The 20166-nt window shown below is 38.9% G+C and overlaps 4 protein-coding genes across 8 annotated transcripts; 2 read left to right on the top strand and 2 right to left on the bottom strand.

Annotated features, from left to right (window-relative positions):
* Positions 1 to 292: 292 nt before the first annotated feature.
* aspdh (aspartate dehydrogenase domain containing) lies at positions 293 to 2889 on the bottom strand. 2 transcript variants are annotated; one of them, XM_034894683.1, is made up of 8 exons: positions 2815 to 2889; positions 2626 to 2688; positions 2352 to 2496; positions 2142 to 2226; positions 1527 to 1676; positions 1090 to 1313; positions 866 to 1005; positions 293 to 507 (listed from the first exon to the last, which is right to left on the bottom strand). In XM_034894683.1, exons 2-8 carry the CDS (start codon positions 2678 to 2680, stop codon positions 470 to 472), a joined length of 837 nt encoding a protein of 278 aa, XP_034750574.1. In that variant the 5' UTR covers positions 2681 to 2688; positions 2815 to 2889; the 3' UTR covers positions 293 to 469. The 2 variants fall into 2 exon arrangements, with proteins under 2 accessions (XP_034750574.1, XP_034750575.1); XM_034894684.1 differs by having other exon boundaries at positions 2626 to 2683; positions 2815 to 2864.
* Positions 2890 to 3686: 797 nt separating this feature from the next.
* On the top strand, positions 3687 to 5593 carry tmem86b (transmembrane protein 86B). The gene is made up of 3 exons (XM_034893289.1): positions 3687 to 3973; positions 4131 to 4374; positions 4859 to 5593. Exons 1-3 carry the CDS (start codon positions 3923 to 3925, stop codon positions 5311 to 5313), a joined length of 750 nt encoding a protein of 249 aa, XP_034749180.1. The 5' UTR covers positions 3687 to 3922; the 3' UTR covers positions 5314 to 5593.
* Positions 5594 to 6026: 433 nt separating this feature from the next.
* On the bottom strand, positions 6027 to 9791 carry hspbp1 (HSPA (heat shock 70kDa) binding protein, cytoplasmic cochaperone 1). Of its 3 annotated transcripts, none has more exons than XM_034893285.1 (8): positions 9718 to 9791; positions 8994 to 9124; positions 8255 to 8471; positions 7879 to 8103; positions 7514 to 7669; positions 6939 to 7035; positions 6713 to 6824; positions 6027 to 6304 (listed from the first exon to the last, which is right to left on the bottom strand). In XM_034893285.1, the coding sequence occupies exons 1-8, from the start codon at positions 9734 to 9736 to the stop codon at positions 6224 to 6226; spliced, it is 1038 nt and encodes a 345-aa protein (XP_034749176.1). In that variant the 5' UTR covers positions 9737 to 9791; the 3' UTR covers positions 6027 to 6223. The 3 variants fall into 3 exon arrangements, with proteins under 3 accessions (XP_034749176.1, XP_034749179.1, XP_034749178.1); XM_034893288.1 differs by lacking the exon at positions 9718 to 9791 and adding an exon at positions 9413 to 9607 and having other exon boundaries at positions 8994 to 9127; XM_034893287.1 differs by lacking the exon at positions 9718 to 9791 and adding an exon at positions 9413 to 9606.
* Positions 9792 to 10107: 316 nt separating this feature from the next.
* tufm (Tu translation elongation factor, mitochondrial) lies at positions 10108 to 15589 on the top strand. 2 transcript variants are annotated; one of them, XM_034893283.1, is made up of 10 exons: positions 10108 to 10368; positions 11212 to 11258; positions 11344 to 11482; positions 11671 to 11837; positions 11983 to 12252; positions 12494 to 12626; positions 12809 to 12913; positions 13277 to 13428; positions 14486 to 14598; positions 15123 to 15589. In XM_034893283.1, exons 1-10 carry the CDS (start codon positions 10332 to 10334, stop codon positions 15298 to 15300), a joined length of 1341 nt encoding a protein of 446 aa, XP_034749174.1. In that variant the 5' UTR covers positions 10108 to 10331; the 3' UTR covers positions 15301 to 15589. The 2 variants fall into 2 exon arrangements, with proteins under 2 accessions (XP_034749174.1, XP_034749173.1); XM_034893282.1 differs by having other exon boundaries at positions 10109 to 10368; positions 14486 to 14605; positions 15130 to 15589.
* The last annotated feature ends 4577 nt before the right edge of the window (positions 15590 to 20166 follow it).

Raw genomic sequence — 20166 nt, 5'->3', positions numbered from 1 at the left:
ACACAACCTTGCACTCTGGTCCGTGTGTGTACTTGTGTGAATTATTTCTGGGTTTGCCTGTTATTTTTGAACAGAATAGAGGTGAGCCAGACAGCAAAAAAGGCATCAGGTGAAGGACATAGAGAGATGGCTGGAAAAGAGCTAGACTTGACTTTTTGTCTGTAACAGAAGATGGAAATGGTTTTATCATTTGAACAATCTTGTACCAGATTAACTAACAACAAAGTGTGTGTATATACTGTATATATATGCACACCTACAGTATAAATGTTTTACAAATGATAACTGGCTCTTCTTTGTATGCATGCAGTTTATTGGAACACAAATATCCAAGACCTATGGGTTTTCCAGTTCTTAGTAACATACTGATCCAGTGACACCATCCACACAACACACCCACTATAAACCATCGGATTTATCTGGCTTGTTTTGTTGTGTCGTAGATAGTCCTGCAGAGTTCTTGTTTGCTTCAGCACAAGTAAACTCGGCCCCCATGACCTTTGCAAACTGTAAAAAAAAATCTGATTATAATTTATACTTAACAAAAAAAATGTGATTGCAATTTTTTTTTTTTATGTAATTGATACTTTTCATTAATCCCCAGTGGGGAAAATACAATGTTACCCTCTTGTGTTAGTATACACTTGCATGCATATTATTTGCACTCAAACAAACTCAGAATCTGTTCTCTTATTTGGAGAAACAGTTATTTCATGACACTAATTACATATTTGTTTCCAACTCACTTTCCAGTAAACAATGGCAGAAATACCTACATTGGTACTTTTACTAAAGTATCTAAGGATTTCTTGCACCAATGCTTGCAGATAGCTGGCGGGATCCTTAAGGACCATGCAGGACTCACCTAGTAAACTATTCCAGAAAGAGTTGTATGTTGCACTGCCAGTTACAGCTCCGAGTTTGGCCGGATTCCTCCTCACTGTGTGCACTGAGAAGCCACCGGGCCCAGTCACCTCCACCTCCACCACATGATACTCACTTAACCTGGGACAGGAGAAGCATGTGTGGAAAGTAAAGTGTGATTAAAGCAGATCTGAAAGGCTGAATCAAATGTTTCATAGGACTCACGCTGTGTCAGACACAATCTCTCCCTGAACACCCGTAAAGCCGAGTGTTCCTGCTGCCACTGCTGCTGCTGCCATGGTGTTAACATTGTTTGGAGCAAGTGGGCACAAATCTGCCACTGAGCCTCTGAATAAAACACGCCTGCCCTCTTCCTCCGTCCAATCAGAGAGGACGTCTCCTGTCAGACGGAAGCAGGATGGATGCTTGGACATTCTTATGAACAAAGCCTAAAAACAAATCAAGAGGAGGAACAGAGTTCATTCATAACACAATAAGGTTTACCAGAAGACAATCATATCCTAAGTACTAACATAAAATAATAGTTTATTTGCCACTTGCCAGCTGCACCTTTATTCTCAAACCATGTGAGCAGTGGCCACTGTATGCCTTCCTCTTCATCTACTACTCAGTCCTAACCACACCTGAACAGCTCCGGTTACCTTCAAGGCTCCACTATCATTTAGCCTCTGGATGTCCTGGCCTCCCCATAATGCACCACTGGGGATGTAGAGTGTCCTACCATACTGCTGAGCCACCTGACGCAGCTTCTGATTCAGAGCAGGGTCAGAGAGGGCAGAGGGAGAACCCACCTGAGAGGAGGTTAAACAAAGACACAATAGATGATTTCATGATTCTGTGATTGATAACTTTAACTTTGTGTCACTTTTATTTTCTATAATGGCTACGTACAGCACCTATTTTACAAAAGAAAACAATGCTACCATGTTAAAATTCATAACATATCAGACGGTTGCCCGAACATATTAGGTATCCCTAAAATACAGAAAAACAAAATAATGTAACTAAATTACCTTTTTAGAATAAACCAGACTGTCCAGTTAATAAAAACACCTCACTGATAAACATGAACACACCTTGTCACCACTCTTACCCTTAACTGTTATAGTTTACAGTTGAGGAGCAGGAACATCAGAAGCAAATGGTGTATCAAGGCTAATCTATCTCTCTATATATAAAATGTTACAAAACAGAAAAATGAAATACCCTGGTTTGCAACAACTACATCTTCCACATAAAACTGAGGAGAATCTCACCATGAAGTGAGACTTAGACAAGAAGTGAAGCCCAAATTCTTTGACTATCTTGGGATGGCACACTTCTACAATCACATCACAATGCCTGTAAAACACAGTTTTAAATTGATTTTAAAAATATGTCACGGAACATTCTGTGCATGTTGTCTATGCTAGCACAGAGATCATATAAGATCCAAATACTGGTGTTTGGAATATGAGATTATGCACCTTTCTGCAAAGGAGGATAGGTCACCAAGTATGAGTTCATCAGGAACCAAACCTTTGAGCTTGACAACATTTCTGTTCCAAACAAAAGCCAGTGTTAGACCGTGAGCAGCTCCGTCTTTAAGGATCCTCTCCACCAGGTACTGCCCTAAAGTGCACGCACACATTCACATACACACAAACACACACACACATGCATTGATCTAAGCAAAATACTCATATAATTAAATCTTACAATGATGTATGTCAGAAAGTGTTTTAAAGGGGGATTTCCCACCTAGATTTCCATAACCTACAACACCAATCCTTTGGAACGAAGAGTTGGTTGCCATGTCCTGTGCTGACAAAAGAAAACATGCTAAGAATAGCCCAGAGTAACACAAACCAAAACATACATACACATGTCTGCTTTCAACATTACTTCCTATTTTGACATCTATAACATTTTATTTATTGCTCTACTCACCAGATAATCCCACACCTCTGCAGAGCTGCGTTTTTCCCAATGTGAAGCACAACAACCGGCCCACAACTCCAGGAATTGTGGGAAATCATAGTACAAAGTTTAGAGAGGCCATAGTTAATCATTGTCGGTTTTCAGTGTGTAAAATTATCACACCAATAAGCTTCCATCCATTCAACCGATTTCAGGTGCATTCAGAATCTCTAGTAAAGTGCGACAAAGAAAAACCTTTGTATGACGGATGAGACAGACATTGATTCCCATTACTTATATTACTTATTGCATGTACTGTATATCAATCAACATATTTACATTTCTCCTACATGCACAATGTAACCATGTGTTTTCTTTTTTGGTTTCAACTGTATTGCTTTTTTATTTGTGGGTCTGTGTTTTTTTCTGTTGTCTTTATTAAGATTGTACTTTGATCACAACCCCTCAAAATGTGTCATATTTCACATTGTAAACATATGTTGGCAAATAGTTCTGTACAGCAGCAGAATTTTGCTTTGACATTAAACAGTTGTGAAAACACAGTTTCAAGCCTTGACATCCAAGAGTCTTTTTCTCTCTGTGGTCAAAGTTGTTGCAGAGATCAATAGTTCATTTAGCATCACCTACAAGGTTAATAGATATGATTTAAAGGACTTTATCAAAAGAAATCCCTTTCTGGCCATTTCCACACTATTAATTTGACATTTTCCAACAATCACCAGAAGTTTACATGTAAAGTAAGAAAAGGACCTTTATCATATAAGTTTACTACTAGTTCAACTTTGCCCCTTGTGTGTTTGTGTCACCAACATAGTCCATAAGAAGAGGTGAAAGGTCAGCTGTTTGTCCATGAGAACTCAACACGGAGAACACTAATAATCTGAGTACAATCAGAAGGCAAGGATCAGTCCAAAGTTCATTTGCTGTGAAATACCAACAGAGAGAGACACAGCAGAGAATTGTGACAGGGCAACAGGACAAGAAGACCTGAGGATTATGTGCTGGAAACAAAGACAGTAAAGGCAGATCGGCAAAGACAGGAGATAAAATACAAGGTGCGTAGAAAGATCCAACTGGGACATCTGCTTGAGCCAACGGCAGTTCTGATTCTGAGACAATGGACATCCTTGAGACAGCTGCCTATGACAAAAGGCAGAGGAGAAACATGGTACCAAATATTCCTTACAAACAATCATTGGCCAATATTTGTTCGTGTTAGTTACATTTTCTCGATGTGGAAAGGATAAAATGATCATTTCAGCCAACTCTTCAAATTCATGCTGTGACATTTTTCCCATTTCTTTCTGTCATTTCCTCTCTATCAGTCCTGTGCTCTCCTTTTTTCTCTCTCGCCTTTCTTTTTATCCACAGCTGTGTACTTCTACCTATGGACGCCTGACTCACCCGCTTCCATCATATCTGCGGGTGTCAAATCAGCACCAACACTCCTATTGGCTGCAGCAGTGCTGAGCTGGAATGGAGGGCAGAGTGTCCTGGGTGTGGTAGGAGGACTGCTTTTCTCTGCTGTTGGTGACTGCTGTCTGGTATGGCCTGAGCTTTTTCTACATGGTAAGAATTTGTTCATCAATGTAATACAAATCTAGGCACTTTCCAAATGCAAAATAAGCTGTAGGTTGGCTACATAATTAGAGAATGAATATTGCACGTTTAGTACCTCATGTAATGGCATGTTGCCCACAGTATAGAGGGGGTCAGCCCTCAACTACAAGATTGGTGGTTTTGTCCCAGACATTTGCGGCCAAATGTCAGTGTCCTTGAGCAAGACACTGAACCCCAAGATGCTCCTTGACACTGTATGTCTGTCTTCTGCTCCTAATGCTTAGGATAGGTTAAATGCAGATTTTATTTCCCACATTGTACTGCAGTTGTGATGAATAAAGTTTTTTTTTTGTAAAAAAAATACATGAACATATTCTGTGATCAAAAGTAATCCTCTAAATTTAAGTTGCAGACTTTCATTAAGCAAATAATTGATTGGCCTGCTATTTATTGATGTATTGTAGGTCTTTAATATGACACACATCTGTTTCAGGAATGGGTGCATTTGCGGTGGCTCATTTGCTGTACTCACTCACCTTCCTCTCCAGTCGTTATGTGGCACATTCCTCTTCCTCGTCCTCCTGGATCCGTTTTCTATATCTGATCCTGTTCATGGTGGGAGGAGGTGTCTACATCTACATTTATCCATTTCTGCAGAAGGCACCAAACTCAGACATACTGCTTCCAGCTGTGGGGGTCTACATTGTTTTAATTTCTGTAATGGGGGCATTAGCCATCAGAACCTGCCATGTGGCAACACTGTTAGGAAGTTTGTCTTTCCTGGTGTCTGACTTGTCACTGGCTCTGCAGGTTTTCAAGGTGACAGATCCAATTGAGCATGGCAATGCTATTGTCATGGTGACATATTATTTGGCACAGCTACTAATAGCTGTGGGTGATGTAAAGGCAGTGGAGAAGGATAACTTTGCAAAATGGAAGAGATCCTAATCAGCATCTCTGTGGATGAGTCTGAAGTATCTCCATCACCCTAAAACTACCTATTAATACTTGTGTGGGTCTTTGAGTTTTTTTATGTGAACCAATCAAAGAAGGACAAAGAGGAAAATAGGAAAGTTCTTCTACTGGTCAGCACTTGACAGCTACAAGAGATAAAAAGAGCCTATTTCAATGTCAAGATATTTTACTATGTGTTTCCAGTTTGCATTTGAAATATCATACGAATAGTCATAACATGTTAAAATACCATGGTAACAAAACCTAAAGAAACTCCACAAATATCAATTTACAATTAGTTTACAATAATATCTGTATTCTCTTAATTGTGCCAAAATATTGTAATTTTGCATGACATCCATGTTTATGTGTAGGTTGTTCATGCGATGGCAACATTTTTCATTTGTAAGCTGGCTATTTCATGTATAAATACTCCAATAATGTTTTATTATTAATAAATAAATGTGGTGTAAAACAAACAATTTCCATAATTTGAAGAAGAGACAATCAACTCAAATGAAATGAATAAACTTTAACTCAGAGATTTCAGACAATGCTAACTTACAATTAATTCCTGGTTTAAATTAATATTCAGGATGTAAATATTAACTCAAACAGAAAATACATACTACCTGTGAGGAAGATTGGTATTTGGTTAGGTATTACATTTAAGATATGAAGAAATGAAAACACTGGACTAAAAGTAACAGCCTACTTGAGAAGTACTTTTATACATTAGAGCTATTTACACAGTACAATCCAGCTCCTGCACTGCATGCAAAATATGGACAGCATCTGTCGTAAAAGACAAAAACTTTGCTTAACATCTACAATCCAGATCAAAAATGTTCTATTCTTTACATCTTTGCAGACCGATACCAAAACAGGTGAGGTAAATAAGACTTCAGCGATCCATCCCATTGTCCTCTGACTGCTGCCCGTTGAAACAAGTAACCCTCATACGCTCACAGAAGTCCAGTTCTTCCTGTTGGAAACAAAACTGTGACTTTGAACGTTGTTTCCTGGACAAGAATAAAAGCTTTTTTTTTTTTAGACAATGTTTTTTTTATTTTTTAACTGATATCTTCATTTGCCTAAAAGTTAAATTTTTTTATGGATGGTTTCTAGTTGGCACTGCATTTAGTCAGAAGTTGGTTGCTTTTCTTTAGATTTACTATTTCAATACTATTGTATATGTTTTCACAACACTAAATTTTGCTATCATGCTGTCATAGTTTTGTACATGGGAAAAGACAACCGTCTTATAAAAGATCTCCTCTGCTTGCTTATAAAAATAAAAAAGACTAAAAGAATTGTTTAGGTCTACATTCACACAACAATTGAACCGAAGTTTACCATATTTTACCATCAGGATTAAAACCATAGGCATTACCTGGCTTTCTTCTTTCCCTTTGAGCTCTTTGGTTAGCTGTCTGAGTAACTCCTCCAGACCCAAAGCAGGATTCCTGCACTCTTTGAGACCCTGTGGACAGTCTTCCACCAGACTAGACAAGACACCAGACACACAAATGAATATAACTACTATTGAACAATGAATTAATATCAACTTGTGAGTGTCGGAGAAAGCAAAGTTGAAATTAAGAGAAGATGTTTCTTACCAGCAAAGGGCGCCAAGCACATGTTCATGGAAATCTGAGTGTGGTGTGCGAAGAATAGATACCAGCTGCTGTGTCATACCCATGGAAACAACTGTGTCTGCAGGAAGAAGGACAAATATATAGATAATATATCAGTCAAAACCACAAGCTTATCAGTCATCAGTTTATTAGTTCAGAGCAGTGGAAAAATAAATCGAGAACACAACAGCAGTAGTTAAAAACATACTCAATGCTTTATGTTTTGAACACAGCTGTAGCAACTCACTAGCCCCTACTGTTGGATGAGGGCTTCAGAATCAGCTGGTAGGGGTGCCTGCAGGTCTGGAGTTGGGAACCCAGGTTCTAGGCTAGAAGCTATTTTAATTATCATTAGCAAGCTTCTTTTTGTAAAATGATGAGTGATCTGTTCATCATAGCTTTTTTTATTTGAAAATATCTGATCTTTAAATTTACAGAATAGCATTTTACAGGGCAATAATTGCCAGATGTTCAGACTTAGGCTGTGATGGCAAAAAAAACAAAAAACAGACTTGGTTAAACCCATTGTCCTTTTTCGATTCTTCTCTCATTGGTACCTTTCTGTTCAGGATGTGACATGAGCAGGTTGAGCAGAAGGAATGCAGACTTAGTTCTGAGCTTCTCGTTGTCTGACTGCATGCCTCGCATCAGCATTGAGAAGCCATCATGGGACAAGAATGCCTGGAGTCCTGCCTCTTGCTCTCGAACCAGACCTAAAGTCACAACAGGATACAGCTAGTCTGTTCTGAGAACGGTATCCTGAACGTCAAATCTAGTCCAAAGTTTTTACACTATTTAAATGCTGTCAGAAAAAACAACTAATGCTTCTGATCAAACTACCGTTCAGTAACATTTTAGCCAGTTTCAAATTAACAGTATTCAACATTGAGCAAATTTTTGTAGCTTTGTCTTAGATACTCACATGACACAGCATAAAGGGCTTTCACTCTGACGGTGGGGTGGGGGTCTGAGTCTGTCAGCTGCAGCAGTTTTGGCAATGCCCCGATGCTAAACAAGTGGGCCTGCACCTGCGGCATGTTCTGGGCACAGATAGCGATAAGATGGGCAGCACGCCACCTCAGTCCACTTTGGGCATGACACAGATACTGGGATAGGCAACATTCCAGTCCACCAAGAGTCATTAGGTCTGTGAAGCACAGGCATAGAGGACAAATTCAGGGTAGGACCAACGTATAGTATATTTGTTTTATTCTATTCTTTTATTTATGTTTTTCATAACCTCTAGTGGTTTACAACTGCTTTATAAAATATCAACTCTAAAACTGTTTATAACAAACCTCTAGCATTGTCCAGGTTCTCACACAACTCTGACAGCAATTCAAAAGCTGATTCCCGCTCATCTTCATCCTCTTCATCCCTCTCCTCCTCTCCTTCTCTCTCCCTTTCTCTCCTTCCTTCTTTGCTTAAGACAGCCAAGCAGTGCTTTATCTGCTCCACTTCATCCATTGGGCCTTTACAGACTTCTGCAAGAGCATCTCCCAGCCATGTCTTCCTCTGTAACAAATAAAGAGTACAAGAATGTTGCTCAACTTTGATGAAACTTAGAGGTCTTCATGGGTCCAAATTAAAACCTGTACTCCCTAAGATGGAGTGTCTTTTTAAAACATTTCATTATTATAATTTCAGAAGAACCCATGGGGCACTGGCATACATTTTGTTTTGGTTCTGATAGAGAGAGAGACAGACATTTTGAGAAACAATAGTTTACATATAACCTTGTGTTGGAACAATGCTTGCAAAGGTTTTGAGCACTTGAAGAGGACTTGTGTCTAGGGCTGTAACTAAAATTAGTTTCATAATCAATTAATGACAGAAAATGGTCTTTTAAAATTTCCCACAGTCCATGTCGCCAAAATTCCAATTCCAATTTTCCGCTTAAAAATGAGTTAAAACAAATAACTAAAAAAAGACTAGCTAGTCTAAAGTAACATGAGAACCAATTGACGTTGACTAGAAAGTCTGGAACAAACGTGTGCGTTGTGTGTTAGGTGCAATGTATTTTTAACAGGCCCTCACCTCCTCTGACATTGGTTCAACAGTGGCAGGACCCTCTGCGGCTGAACCAGCATCCACTGCTAGACGCAGGACCCCCTGAAGGTTCTGGGGATATCTCCTAGTTGGTCTGTCTTCTGCCATGATGTGCACTGCCGAGGAGCAAAACAAGAAACATCAACAAGACAATGACAACCGGATTCAGAAATGATGTGTAGTAGACAGGGCCTGTGAAAATGTATCAAATATACAGGAAGCAAACCAAGAAGACAGTTTTAAACATTACTCTCTGATGACCCTGGCATTACCCTTGCACCACCTCTAGGACCCCATTCACTGCTATTCGACAGTAACGTTACAATTTACTAGTTTACATCACTTGAATCATGCTAAATTTTTAAAAACGCAGTAGCTATATAACCCTTAATCTTAACAACATTTACCTTTACAAGAGTCCTATAAAGCTGTATTGAAAAAATAGACACACTGCGTCTTTTTATAACAAGTTAACTTCCCTTTAACACAGACACACAAAGACGCTAGAAGAACATTCTAGCTAACGTAACGTTAGCTGCTCCCACGAGTAGCAAGAGGCTGCCATGCTGTACCGTAAACCTTGAACCAAATTGGCAAACAAAATGTTTTTCTGAACTCTTTCCTTATCTCTTGTGTCATTTAAGTATTCACATTTTCTATGCTAGTTCAGAACTTTAACATTATAATATTGTAAAACTGACAGTATTATCACCTTGGCATTTAAAAGGCATAACAGCAAACTACCTTTTTCTACGGAAACTCCACGTATTAGAATGATTAAGGTAAATAAGTGACGTTGGTACGCACGACGTTCAGAGAGTATCAGTAAAAGTAAGATGGGAATAGCACCTCATGAAATTCATGTTAATTGCAATAAAATGATGATAATTCCATCATGTCGTCCAGCCCCAAAATATTGTTACAACATATGTGATTTTGACGATTGATTTATATTTAGATATTAACACATTTGTTAAAAGCGTGACAAGTAAAAAGCAAAAAGAAATGAATACAAAACAATAGCTTTTAAAATAACGTTGAAAACTTCTCAGTCTGATCTGCTTGTATCCTAAAACCTGAAGTTTGGCACTTTCTCTTATTAAATAACTTGTAGTCGTGTCTTCATGTGTATTATTATCATTAGTAGTAGTGGTATTAAAAACACAATTAAAACCATTAGTAGTGGTAGTATTCTATTAGTATACCGTTGTAACCAATCCATGTTTGAAACGCCATGACGCCATTTTTCTCGTGGGCAACAATTTTGGAGCTGGTTAGGTACTCTCTTGATTTTATGATCGTCTGAGTTTTGCCTCACCATCCAAGATGGCGGCGCTTGTGGGACTGCGTGCATGTTTCTCCGGTAAATTAGCTTATTTTTCTTGTAGTAAAGGACTTTGTATGCATTTCTGGCGCTTGATTGATTCATAGCACCCGTGTTTGTTCTGCACATAAAATAATAAGTTGTTTGGGTTTGTAGAAACATATTCTATCACGGAAAAAGAGATGAAGCTGTCTCTTCAATAGCAGTGCAAGGTCACGTTACCAATGATTGTTAGCTAACGATACAGCTAGCTGAGAATGAGAACTTACTGATGAATAATGATTGAAACTAGCTAATGTTATAGACAGCTAGATATTAAAACCTACTGTTTAACAATCAACAGCAGCTCATTTGGAGGAGAATGACAGTCTCGGGTCTTCCCTTCTGGTTAAAATGGTTTGTTAGCTTATTGGAAGCTGCTGCAGAGCTGCTTTAATCTAATTACCTTATGAAAACTGTAAATAAGATTAAAAAACTCTGACACACTCCCGTTTCTATCATCAGAAAATCATGAGATTTTTATCATTGCAGGTGCAAAACATACATGCTTATTTTACAGTATGTGAGTGTTTGTTTTTAAATGAAATGACTGATGCTTTACCTTCTTAATTATTTGACCCAGGCATTATTTTATATTAGCTGATAGTCAGCAAAGATGTGTGAACAGAAAATGGAGACAAATGATTGCTATCAACAGATGTCTACATACAGTATATTTTGCAGTAAGACTGAAAAAGGAAATAGTTTAAATGTTTGTCATGAAGCAAACATAAAAAGGGTTTTCTGGAACACATGGTGGAATTATACACTAGATAATCATGTCAAAAAATCAGCCATTTTTAAAATGTATGTAATTACCGTATTTTGTTTCCCTCTTCTCAGCCCTTCAGCTGTCTTCACCATGCCTCCTGCACAGCTCCTTCAAATTGGTGAGTGTGCACACAAACTGCAGTCTACAGACTGTTTAACATGGATTTTGAAACTGTGTAATTGCTGTGCTTTTTTGTCTTGTAGTCTGCTGTGCCCCTGAGTCGGCGGACCTTTGCTGCAGAGGCTAAGAAGACATACAGCAGGGACAAGCCCCATGTGAACATTGGAACAATTGGTCATGTTGATCACGGAAAGACAACCCTGACTGCAGCCATCACAAAAGGTGGAGTCACTGACATCCTAGGTTTTACTCTATACTGGCCCAGATTACCTTAAATCCAACATTACTTGGATCTAGAGACTAAGTTTTCTCTAATAACCTACAACAAAAATGTGATTCCTAATAAATATATATAGTTTTGGGTAACAAGAAATCAGAAATGTGACCTTGGTGTGTTTTTGGGTCTTCAGTGCTCGCTGACGCTGGTGGTGCTAACTATAAAAAGTACGAGGACATTGACAATGCCCCTGAAGAGAAGGCCAGAGGAATCACCATCAATGCCTCTCATGTAGAATACACCACAGCCAACAGACATTATGCTCACACAGACTGCCCTGGTCATGCTGACTATGTCAAGGTAATCTGCAATCTGAACATATTGCAGCATTGTTTTTATTTTAGCTGATCAGAATCCTTGTTTCTCCTTAAGCATTTCAAACTTAATTATTTATATTATAAACAACTTAAGTGTAATTAATTACCTCAACACGTTCTTTTTTTAGAACATGATTACAGGCACAGCTCAGATGGACGGCTGCATCCTGGTGGTGGCAGCCACTGACGGCCAGATGCCTCAGACACGAGAGCACCTCCTGTTGGCCAGACAGATAGGGGTCGAGCATGTTGTGGTTTTTATCAACAAGGCCGATGCCGTGGAGGACAGGGAGATGGTGGAACTGGTGGAGATCGAGATCCGCGAGCTGCTCACAGAGTTTGGCTATGATGGCGAGAACACACCAGTTGTGATAGGCTCAGCCCTGTGTGCCCTGGAGGTGAGGGGAAAGCTGGCAGTCATTTTTCTTACAATTTAGATAATACTTTGCTGATCTTAACTGCTAGTGGTTTACAGCTCTGTCAGCTACTTTTGCATGGTTTTAACAACGAGCTACAGTAAATAATAAATAATGGTTCAGTCAGCAGAATCTTGTGGCTAATTGCGGTAAATTTCGAGTCTCTAATGCGAGTTATCTAGATGTGATTTGAATTAATGATTTTTGTTTTCCTCCATCTCAGAACAGAGAGCCTGAACTCGGTGTAAATGCAGTGATGAGTCTGCTGGAGATTGTGGATTCTTACGTTCCTCTGCCCAAAAGAGAGCTGGAAAAAGCCTTTCTTCTGCCCATTGAAGGAGTTTACTCAATCCCAGGTAGGAAACTATAAGAAATGCAACTTGCCCTTTTCTGTAGTTGCCTCTGTTCAGTGGTAACGTTTTATTACTGACCTGCACCTCCTAGCTGTGAAATTTAACCAAATCAAAATGAGTCAGATGTTAGTAACGTGAAAAAGTTATTTTCCCTAAATTTGAGTGTTATCATTTGTGTCCTTCAGGCAGAGGTACGGTGGTGACTGGCACTATGGAGAGGGGTATCATCAAGAAAGGAGATGACTGTGAGTTTGTGGGCCACAATCGCAGCTTCAAGTCAGTGGTTACAGGTGAGCAAAAGGCGGGGGGGGAAGCAACTGAAACTCAGGAGGAGCTCTTGTGTTACTTACAAAGCACACAACCACAGCTTGACAAATTTGCAGACAGGTCACAATATAAAGGAAAAATCTGAATCAATGAGTGGAGAAACTTTCTAAATGGAGAGACCTCCATACATGGCATAAGGGCCACACTGAATTGTTTGAGTATTTAAATATGAATCTCATAACATGACCTTCACAATCACAAAATGTCATCCCAATTAAACACCTGCTGTATCGGAGATTACTAGCTGATATGTTTAGCTTAAATTCTACTTTACTGTATGAGTTGTGGTGTTGACACAGGAATTTCACCTAGCCTATTTTGCTCAGGTATTGAGATGTTCCACAAGTCTCTGGATCGGGCAGAAGCAGGAGATAACCTGGGCGCTCTGGTCCGAGGACTGAAGAGAGAAGATATAAGGAGAGGGATGGTGATGTGTAAACCAGGATCCATTCAGCCTTACCAGAAAATCAAGGCCCAGGTCTGAGAGCACAAACCAATTGACAGACTTTATTGTCATGTTCATTTTTTATTTTTTATTACATGACTACTGGCCAAAGAGCAGTTTTAGAAGCAAACTGGGAGACCAGACAGATGCCGGACACAAGTCATGTTTCCATCTAATTGTCAAGAGCATTTAAAGCAAACTTTTAAAAATGTCGCAGAAAAAAAAGTGTGAATTAGAAATGTGTCCTTCAATTGGTTTAGAGCGAATAAGGTATGCTTCTCAAATAGACGTTACGCATGGTTGTACATTGCAATCCGGCTTGTTAAATCAAAGAGTTTAGAAGCTAAGTTCTTTGGCTAAATGGAGAGAAGAAGCATTGTACAAGTTGGCCACCTGTGCAGAAAACAGGGTTGTGGAAGAGACATTTGGTGTCAGCGAGACACATGGCGTATACATACACCTTTAACTGCTGTGGATAGCAGTGAAACGTGTATGTATACTGTGTATACGCCGTGTGCAGGCCCATATGATTCGAGCTGTTGAACCAATTTGTCAATTTACTCGACGTGGCTGAGGCGCACCGCAACTCCATTACGCACATTGTGTCACAAGGGTACAGCGCACTGGATGGCACCCACATCCCAAACATGACTACAGACACTGTCTATCTACTGGCAAACCAAAATAGTTAAAAATAGGATGTTAATGTTGTTTTTGTATTTGTTTTTGTATTTGTTTTTTACTATTTGAAAGAGTGCAACAATGCAAATGAACGTCTGTTACATTCAAGCCCTGGCCTAATGAGTTCACACAGTGCTAATTAAGCCTATTAGCTGCTAGTTTGGCTCCCTGATTGGATGTGCAGTAGGTCAGTCTACCTGTTTTACTCCATACTTTGACATACAGCAAGGATGGAGAGACCATAGAATGCACCTGCTTCTCTTAAGCATGTCCCCAGTGTTTGTGTAATAAATCTCACAGCCAGAGGGGGGAGGCACTCCCGCTTTAAAAGAAAAAATGCACACGTCACTGTGTCTAGTAACTGAAACGTTGATGTGTGTGTGGCATGTTTGTGCTTCTTGTATTACAGGTGTATGTTCTGAGTAAGGAAGAGGGAGGCAGACACAAACCTTTTGTCACCAACTTTATGCCCGTCATGTTCTCTCTAACTTGGGACATGGCCTGCAGAGTCACTCTGCCCGACAACAAGGTTTGTTTGTGTGTGTGTCAGACGGTCAGTGAAGGGATGTTTTTAAAATAGGGTTTGAGGCCCATCCAAAACAGTTCACGCAACTAGTGCATGTATTTATCTAATCTTATCTTAATGTACTTTATGTGACTTCAGTAGGTTTCAGGTCACACCCCTACATAGAGATTCAAAAATGTATTCAGAAATGGCTTTACTTATTTATTTATTTATTTATATATATATATATAGTACCTTTTTTATTTTATTTTTTTGGGATATTTGAAGCAATGCTACATTTTGCAACGTGAAAGTTGTAGGATTTATAAGTTTCACAACGGTAGTATTGAATTTAGACAAGTTGGATTTTTATTTTCTTACAGCCTATCAGAATAGATTTGCAGATTGGGTGTTGGCGTACACCAGTTTTGGTTTTCATCATAAAAACATAATTTACTTTTTGTGCTTCTTGCATTTGTAAACAATTAAGTACAATAGGATTTTGAAGGACAGTAACCACTCTGTCTGTTGTTGTCGTCTTTGTTAAGGAAATGGTGATGCCAGGGGAGGACACCTCCTTGACGCTCACGCTTCGCCAGCCAATGGTTTTGGAGAAAGGCCAGAGGTTCACTCTGAGAGACGGAAATAGAACCATCGGCACCGGCCTGGTCACAGACATCCTGGCAGTTAAAGATGAAGACCAGTGCAACTGGGGCTGAAAGGGAAACTCTGCAGAGAGGACTGGGCTGGGGGGGAGGGGGGTATGCTCGGGGTGCGGGGAGGAAGGGTCTGTGGTTGTCTGTCTGGTCAATTCAAATAATAATAGAAACATACAAATACCATAAACCCATGCACAAACCTCAAACAGACATCGACTCAAATAAATGCATGGCTCTGTTGTTAGGGTTTACCCAACCAAAATATCTGAAATGTTTAGCACTGGCTTTATGTTTAAAGGCCAAACTGTCAAAATTCCCTCATTTATGTAATAAAATCTATTTAATAATGCCTCCTTTGTTTAATGGTATCTGCTAGCCAGGTGACTTTTGAAAGCAAATGCACTTTCTGTTGCATGTGCTATGCATAAATATTGCCAAGGCAAAATGTCTTCCATGAAAAAGGCCTGAGCAATTTCAATGTTACTGCATGTTACAAGATCAACAAGATTAATGTGTCACATGAAGGCAGCCAAGAGGAAGTCAGAGTATCTTTCTAAACTGTATTTTTTCTGATGAGCTGTAAAAGAGTTGAATAAAATAAAACTAGTAACTCAAACATATTCATTCTACAATTTAAGATTAATATATTTATTGACATGTTTGGACTATAAACTCCATTAGTCAACTAGGTGAAGATATTTTGAAATGTAATGAAAGCGATAACCCTGCTGATCGCTTCAGCGTGGTCTGCTAACGTGAGAGGTGATGGATTACAAGTTTGACTCGTCTGACTCTCCTGTTGTGCCTTCAAGGTCAGAGAAAGCATTCCTTTATTAAAAAGGTTTAATATGTACTTAAAATAAAGTGTACCCAGTATTGCAGCAATTCATGGAATTCTTAAGCACCATGCAATACAACTTCTGTCAGTATCTTTTTCATTTTTTGTTATAAATTTTTTTACTTTTTATTTAAAGAGCCAAATAAAAATGCTAAACATTGGTCCAGCTGACAACATACAGGAAAGTACACCACACACACCAAAGAAGGCACAGTGCACCTTTTCCACAAACTTCTGTCAGTCATCTTATGGTTCTATTAAAAATTAGTTTTGTCAGTTGCTCCATTTACAGTCTTAAAGATGCCCCGCCACACATTTTTCATTAGTTTGTGGTAATGTCTGAAGTTCTACCATGGACTCTGTAACATTTTCTGTTTAAGGAATGCTTTGGTTACCTTGTTTAAAGCCATTCTAGCGTGGTATAGAAAGCCTGCCGGAAGAATCGGTCTGTGTTCCAATTCAACGAGCTAAGCTGCTTGACTCTGATTGGGTAACGGCTATCCAGTGACAGCTTGGCATTTAGCATCCTTACCCAGCGCAACCGGGCGAGCTCATGAATAGTAATGAGCTCAGGCAAGTTGACGTCAGACTGATCAGCTTTTGTAAGTGGCCTGATTTCTTAGTTAGTGGCTGGAGCTGACAGAGGAGGTAGCAGTTCATTTTCACATTCACAACATAACACAAACACATATGGATCTAACATATTTCAAAAAATTCAAGTAAAAAAAAAAGGTTTTGTGTGGCAGGGCACCTTTAAGTACACGTTTTGAGACTGAATGATAAAATAAAGAAAAAAAGAATTAGAATTAGTATAATTAGTTATTCAGTTCACTAAATTCACCAATGAGATATGAAACGAAACACACATCTCTGTTAGATGAAGACCAACAGCATCTGCCTGAGAGAAATTATACTCAAGTGTGGTTGACATTGGAGATTCTAATGGTTTAAGAAGGTATAGCTTCATTTAGTAGATCATATCAGCTTGATAGTCCAGAATGACCCTGTTGGTGTTTGTGTGCACTGAATAGTTACCGTCCTCTCTGCTCAATAATAACCAGCAGGACGTTCTCCAGTTGCTCAGTGTTTGCTGTAGGTATTTGAGTCAGTGCCTCCTGTAATCCAATCAGCCTGTTGCTGTAATCAAATACTGTATGTCTGCAGGAGTCGAGGCTTCTGGTACTACTGAGTGATGTGCTCAGCTGAAGGGTGAATGTCTCCATAAGCAAAATAACTTAGAGAGATAGATGATCAGACCGTAAACACTACTAATACTCTGCTTTAACTGGATCACAAGGACAGTGCTGATCCACTGGATGTGGTTCAAATCAGTGTTCACCTGTGACTGATGTTTGCTGAATCATGTTAAGACACGTGTTCACATGTTGTTCTTGTTGACAACAACTTCACAGTGTTATACATAAATACATGAGATACATTACACTGTAGGCTTTCAACATTATTTGTTTGCTTGCCTCAATAATAAAAGTAAAGGTAACACTGGACTTTAACCACATCATTTGCATGTAACAAATACTGGTTTATAAAATACTATAATGTAGTTGGAAGCCGCCATGGGCCTTTTTAAGTGTTAATATATTTGTCAACAACTAAATCCTTATGTAAAGCATTTCAAAGAGATAATTAATAATTGACAAAAAATGAATGGTGGGATAAAGTATTGTGATCCTTTGCTTAAATAAAAGTACCAATGCAACATTGTAAAAGTGCTGAAATACAGGGAAAAAGCCCTTCATTCAAAACACTGATGGGGTCAGGGCAGTGAGAAAGCGTTCAGTGGCATACACGCATATGGGAAACTAGAAACTCTGATTCCTGACTGAAATTTTCCACGCAGTACAATACATTGGAACATCTTGATGTTATCTGTATTGATTCTCTTTCTGGTTTTTGGGAGTAAATGTATTTAAAACATTATTCTTGAAGTGATACGGTCAAAAAGGAAGATTTAAAAAAAATATTTGGTAATGGTAAGTGGCCTCATGTTTTATATTTATGTTTCTTAGCATGTTTAAAGCTACAGTGCACAGTTTCTGTCTCCTCCATGAGGTATTCTAAATAATGACAACAAAACTGTTGGCGCATCAGCATGATACAAGCTTTCCGTGATCACGCACCACCCCTGCCCCTCCTCCATGCAGTTGCTTGTAGCCGATGAGAACACTGAGGATTATAAAAACATGATGTACTGTACTAATTAGGACTACATTAGGACGACTAATGTAAACTGGATTTGTCTACTGCATCAACTTACCGCTCTGTGTTAAGACAACTTCACCCGTTTTATCTTATGTAAAAACTTAGACAGTTTAAGTCAACAGGTTTACACACACATTTCTAGTAAAGTCAACTAATTTGGGATTAGAGTTTAAACTGTGTTATATAGAAATACTTTAATAAACACTTAAAATGTTCTGAGAATCTCAGAGAATGTCGGATCATGACTAAATTATAGTGAGAGGTGAAAATACTGTTTTTATATTATTATGATTATTATTATTATAGGATAATGCATGCTGAAAATTTCAGTGTTAAGTGTTAGGTGTTGTACATTGATTTTTCTTTTGTTTTTGAAAGTGAAGACAATTCTCACGGTCTCCTTTTTGTAGCTTCAACTGGGGACAGTTAGACAGCCGTTTGAATTACAATCTGATGCACTCTGATTTCTAAAACCTTTCCTTTATCACATTTTCCCAGTCAAGGTTTTTTCCAACCAGCAATCTTCCATTCATAAGTTCACTCCTCTAACCTTTAAACTCTCCACACCCCTCAAAAGAATAACAAAACACTGTCTTAGCTATCTGATCTGGCTGTGAATGGAAATAGAACTGTAATATAGTAAAAGGAATGTGGTGAGAATGATTTCCTTGAGTTGATCTGTCCTGAGGTGATATCACATCATTAAGGCAAGGACGACAATACTTTAAGGCTTATTTCCAGCTCATCTTCCTACACAATGACTGAATCTGACCAGAAGCTCTTTACATCAGAGTCTTGCCTAGATGGATGGTTACATTCTAGAAACACAACAAGCCAAAGAGCATCCAAAACATTTCATTGACATTTTTAGCCAAGGTATATTAAAATTGCACCCGAAAGACATAAACAGCTTTGTATCTACACCTTTTATGTCAGAGAGAGTAATCAAGTTGTTGAAAAAGACTCTGGGAGCTTTTGGGGTTTTTGGTCCATTGGCCCTGACTGAGGATATTATTTAGGGGATTTCATGTTTTCAAACAGAAATTCTCAAACTCAAGTGGCATTATGTCTTGTCTCAAAGGTCTTTTGATGACACAGACCAAATTTGAAGTTGATCGGACGAAATCTTTTAGGAGGAGTTTTTTAAAGTACGACATGTGGAAATGGCCAAAATTTCACAAATTTAAGAATCAGAATCAGCTTTATTTCGAACTTTCAATGCAAAATGGTGGCCTTCTTGTTGGGTTTAGGGTATTGCTCCAATGAGCATGTTTACACATCTTGAAATTCTACATGAGTGTACCAAGTTTTGTTAGTCCACATTAAACGTATTTAATTTAATTTAATACAATTTTTTTAACTATGTAGGGGGCATTAGCAAGCCATTTTTGTCAGAAACCCTTAACATACGTACATTTTCACCAGACTTGATCCAACCGCCAATTTTGTTGAGTTTTTGAGTATGATAAACCCCCGGAAGAAAGAAAGGAGGAATAGTTCCTTCAGTTTCAATTGGGCCTTCACCGCTGTCGGCGCTTGGGCCCTAATGAATCAGGTCTTGTATATCTGGAGTGAAGGCTAAAGGAAAAGAAGTGCAGCTGTTGCATCATGTTACTGTTGTCCACCCTCCACCTCCATCTGGCAGCTGAGGGAAACCAGCGAAGAATAGAACTGCTGCAATTAAGGCCAAATTTGCCTTTCAACAACCCACTCTGCATGTTGGAAGACTGACCCTCCACGGCTTCTCCATCCTCCAACACTGCCGAGTGGGTGGGAAGCTCATTTTATTCTCAGTGCTCCTTCGATCATACAGCACCCCACAAAAGACGCAGCACTCTTAAAGTAAGAAATTAGACTGTCATTTGTCG

Source organism: Etheostoma cragini, chromosome 15, assembly GCF_013103735.1.
Source record: "Etheostoma cragini isolate CJK2018 chromosome 15, CSU_Ecrag_1.0, whole genome shotgun sequence".
In the NCBI taxonomy this organism is placed as follows: Eukaryota; Metazoa; Chordata; class Actinopteri; order Perciformes; family Percidae; genus Etheostoma; species Etheostoma cragini.
The sequence above is the reverse complement of the archived record's forward strand: the minus strand, read 5'-3'. Positions and strand labels throughout refer to the sequence as shown.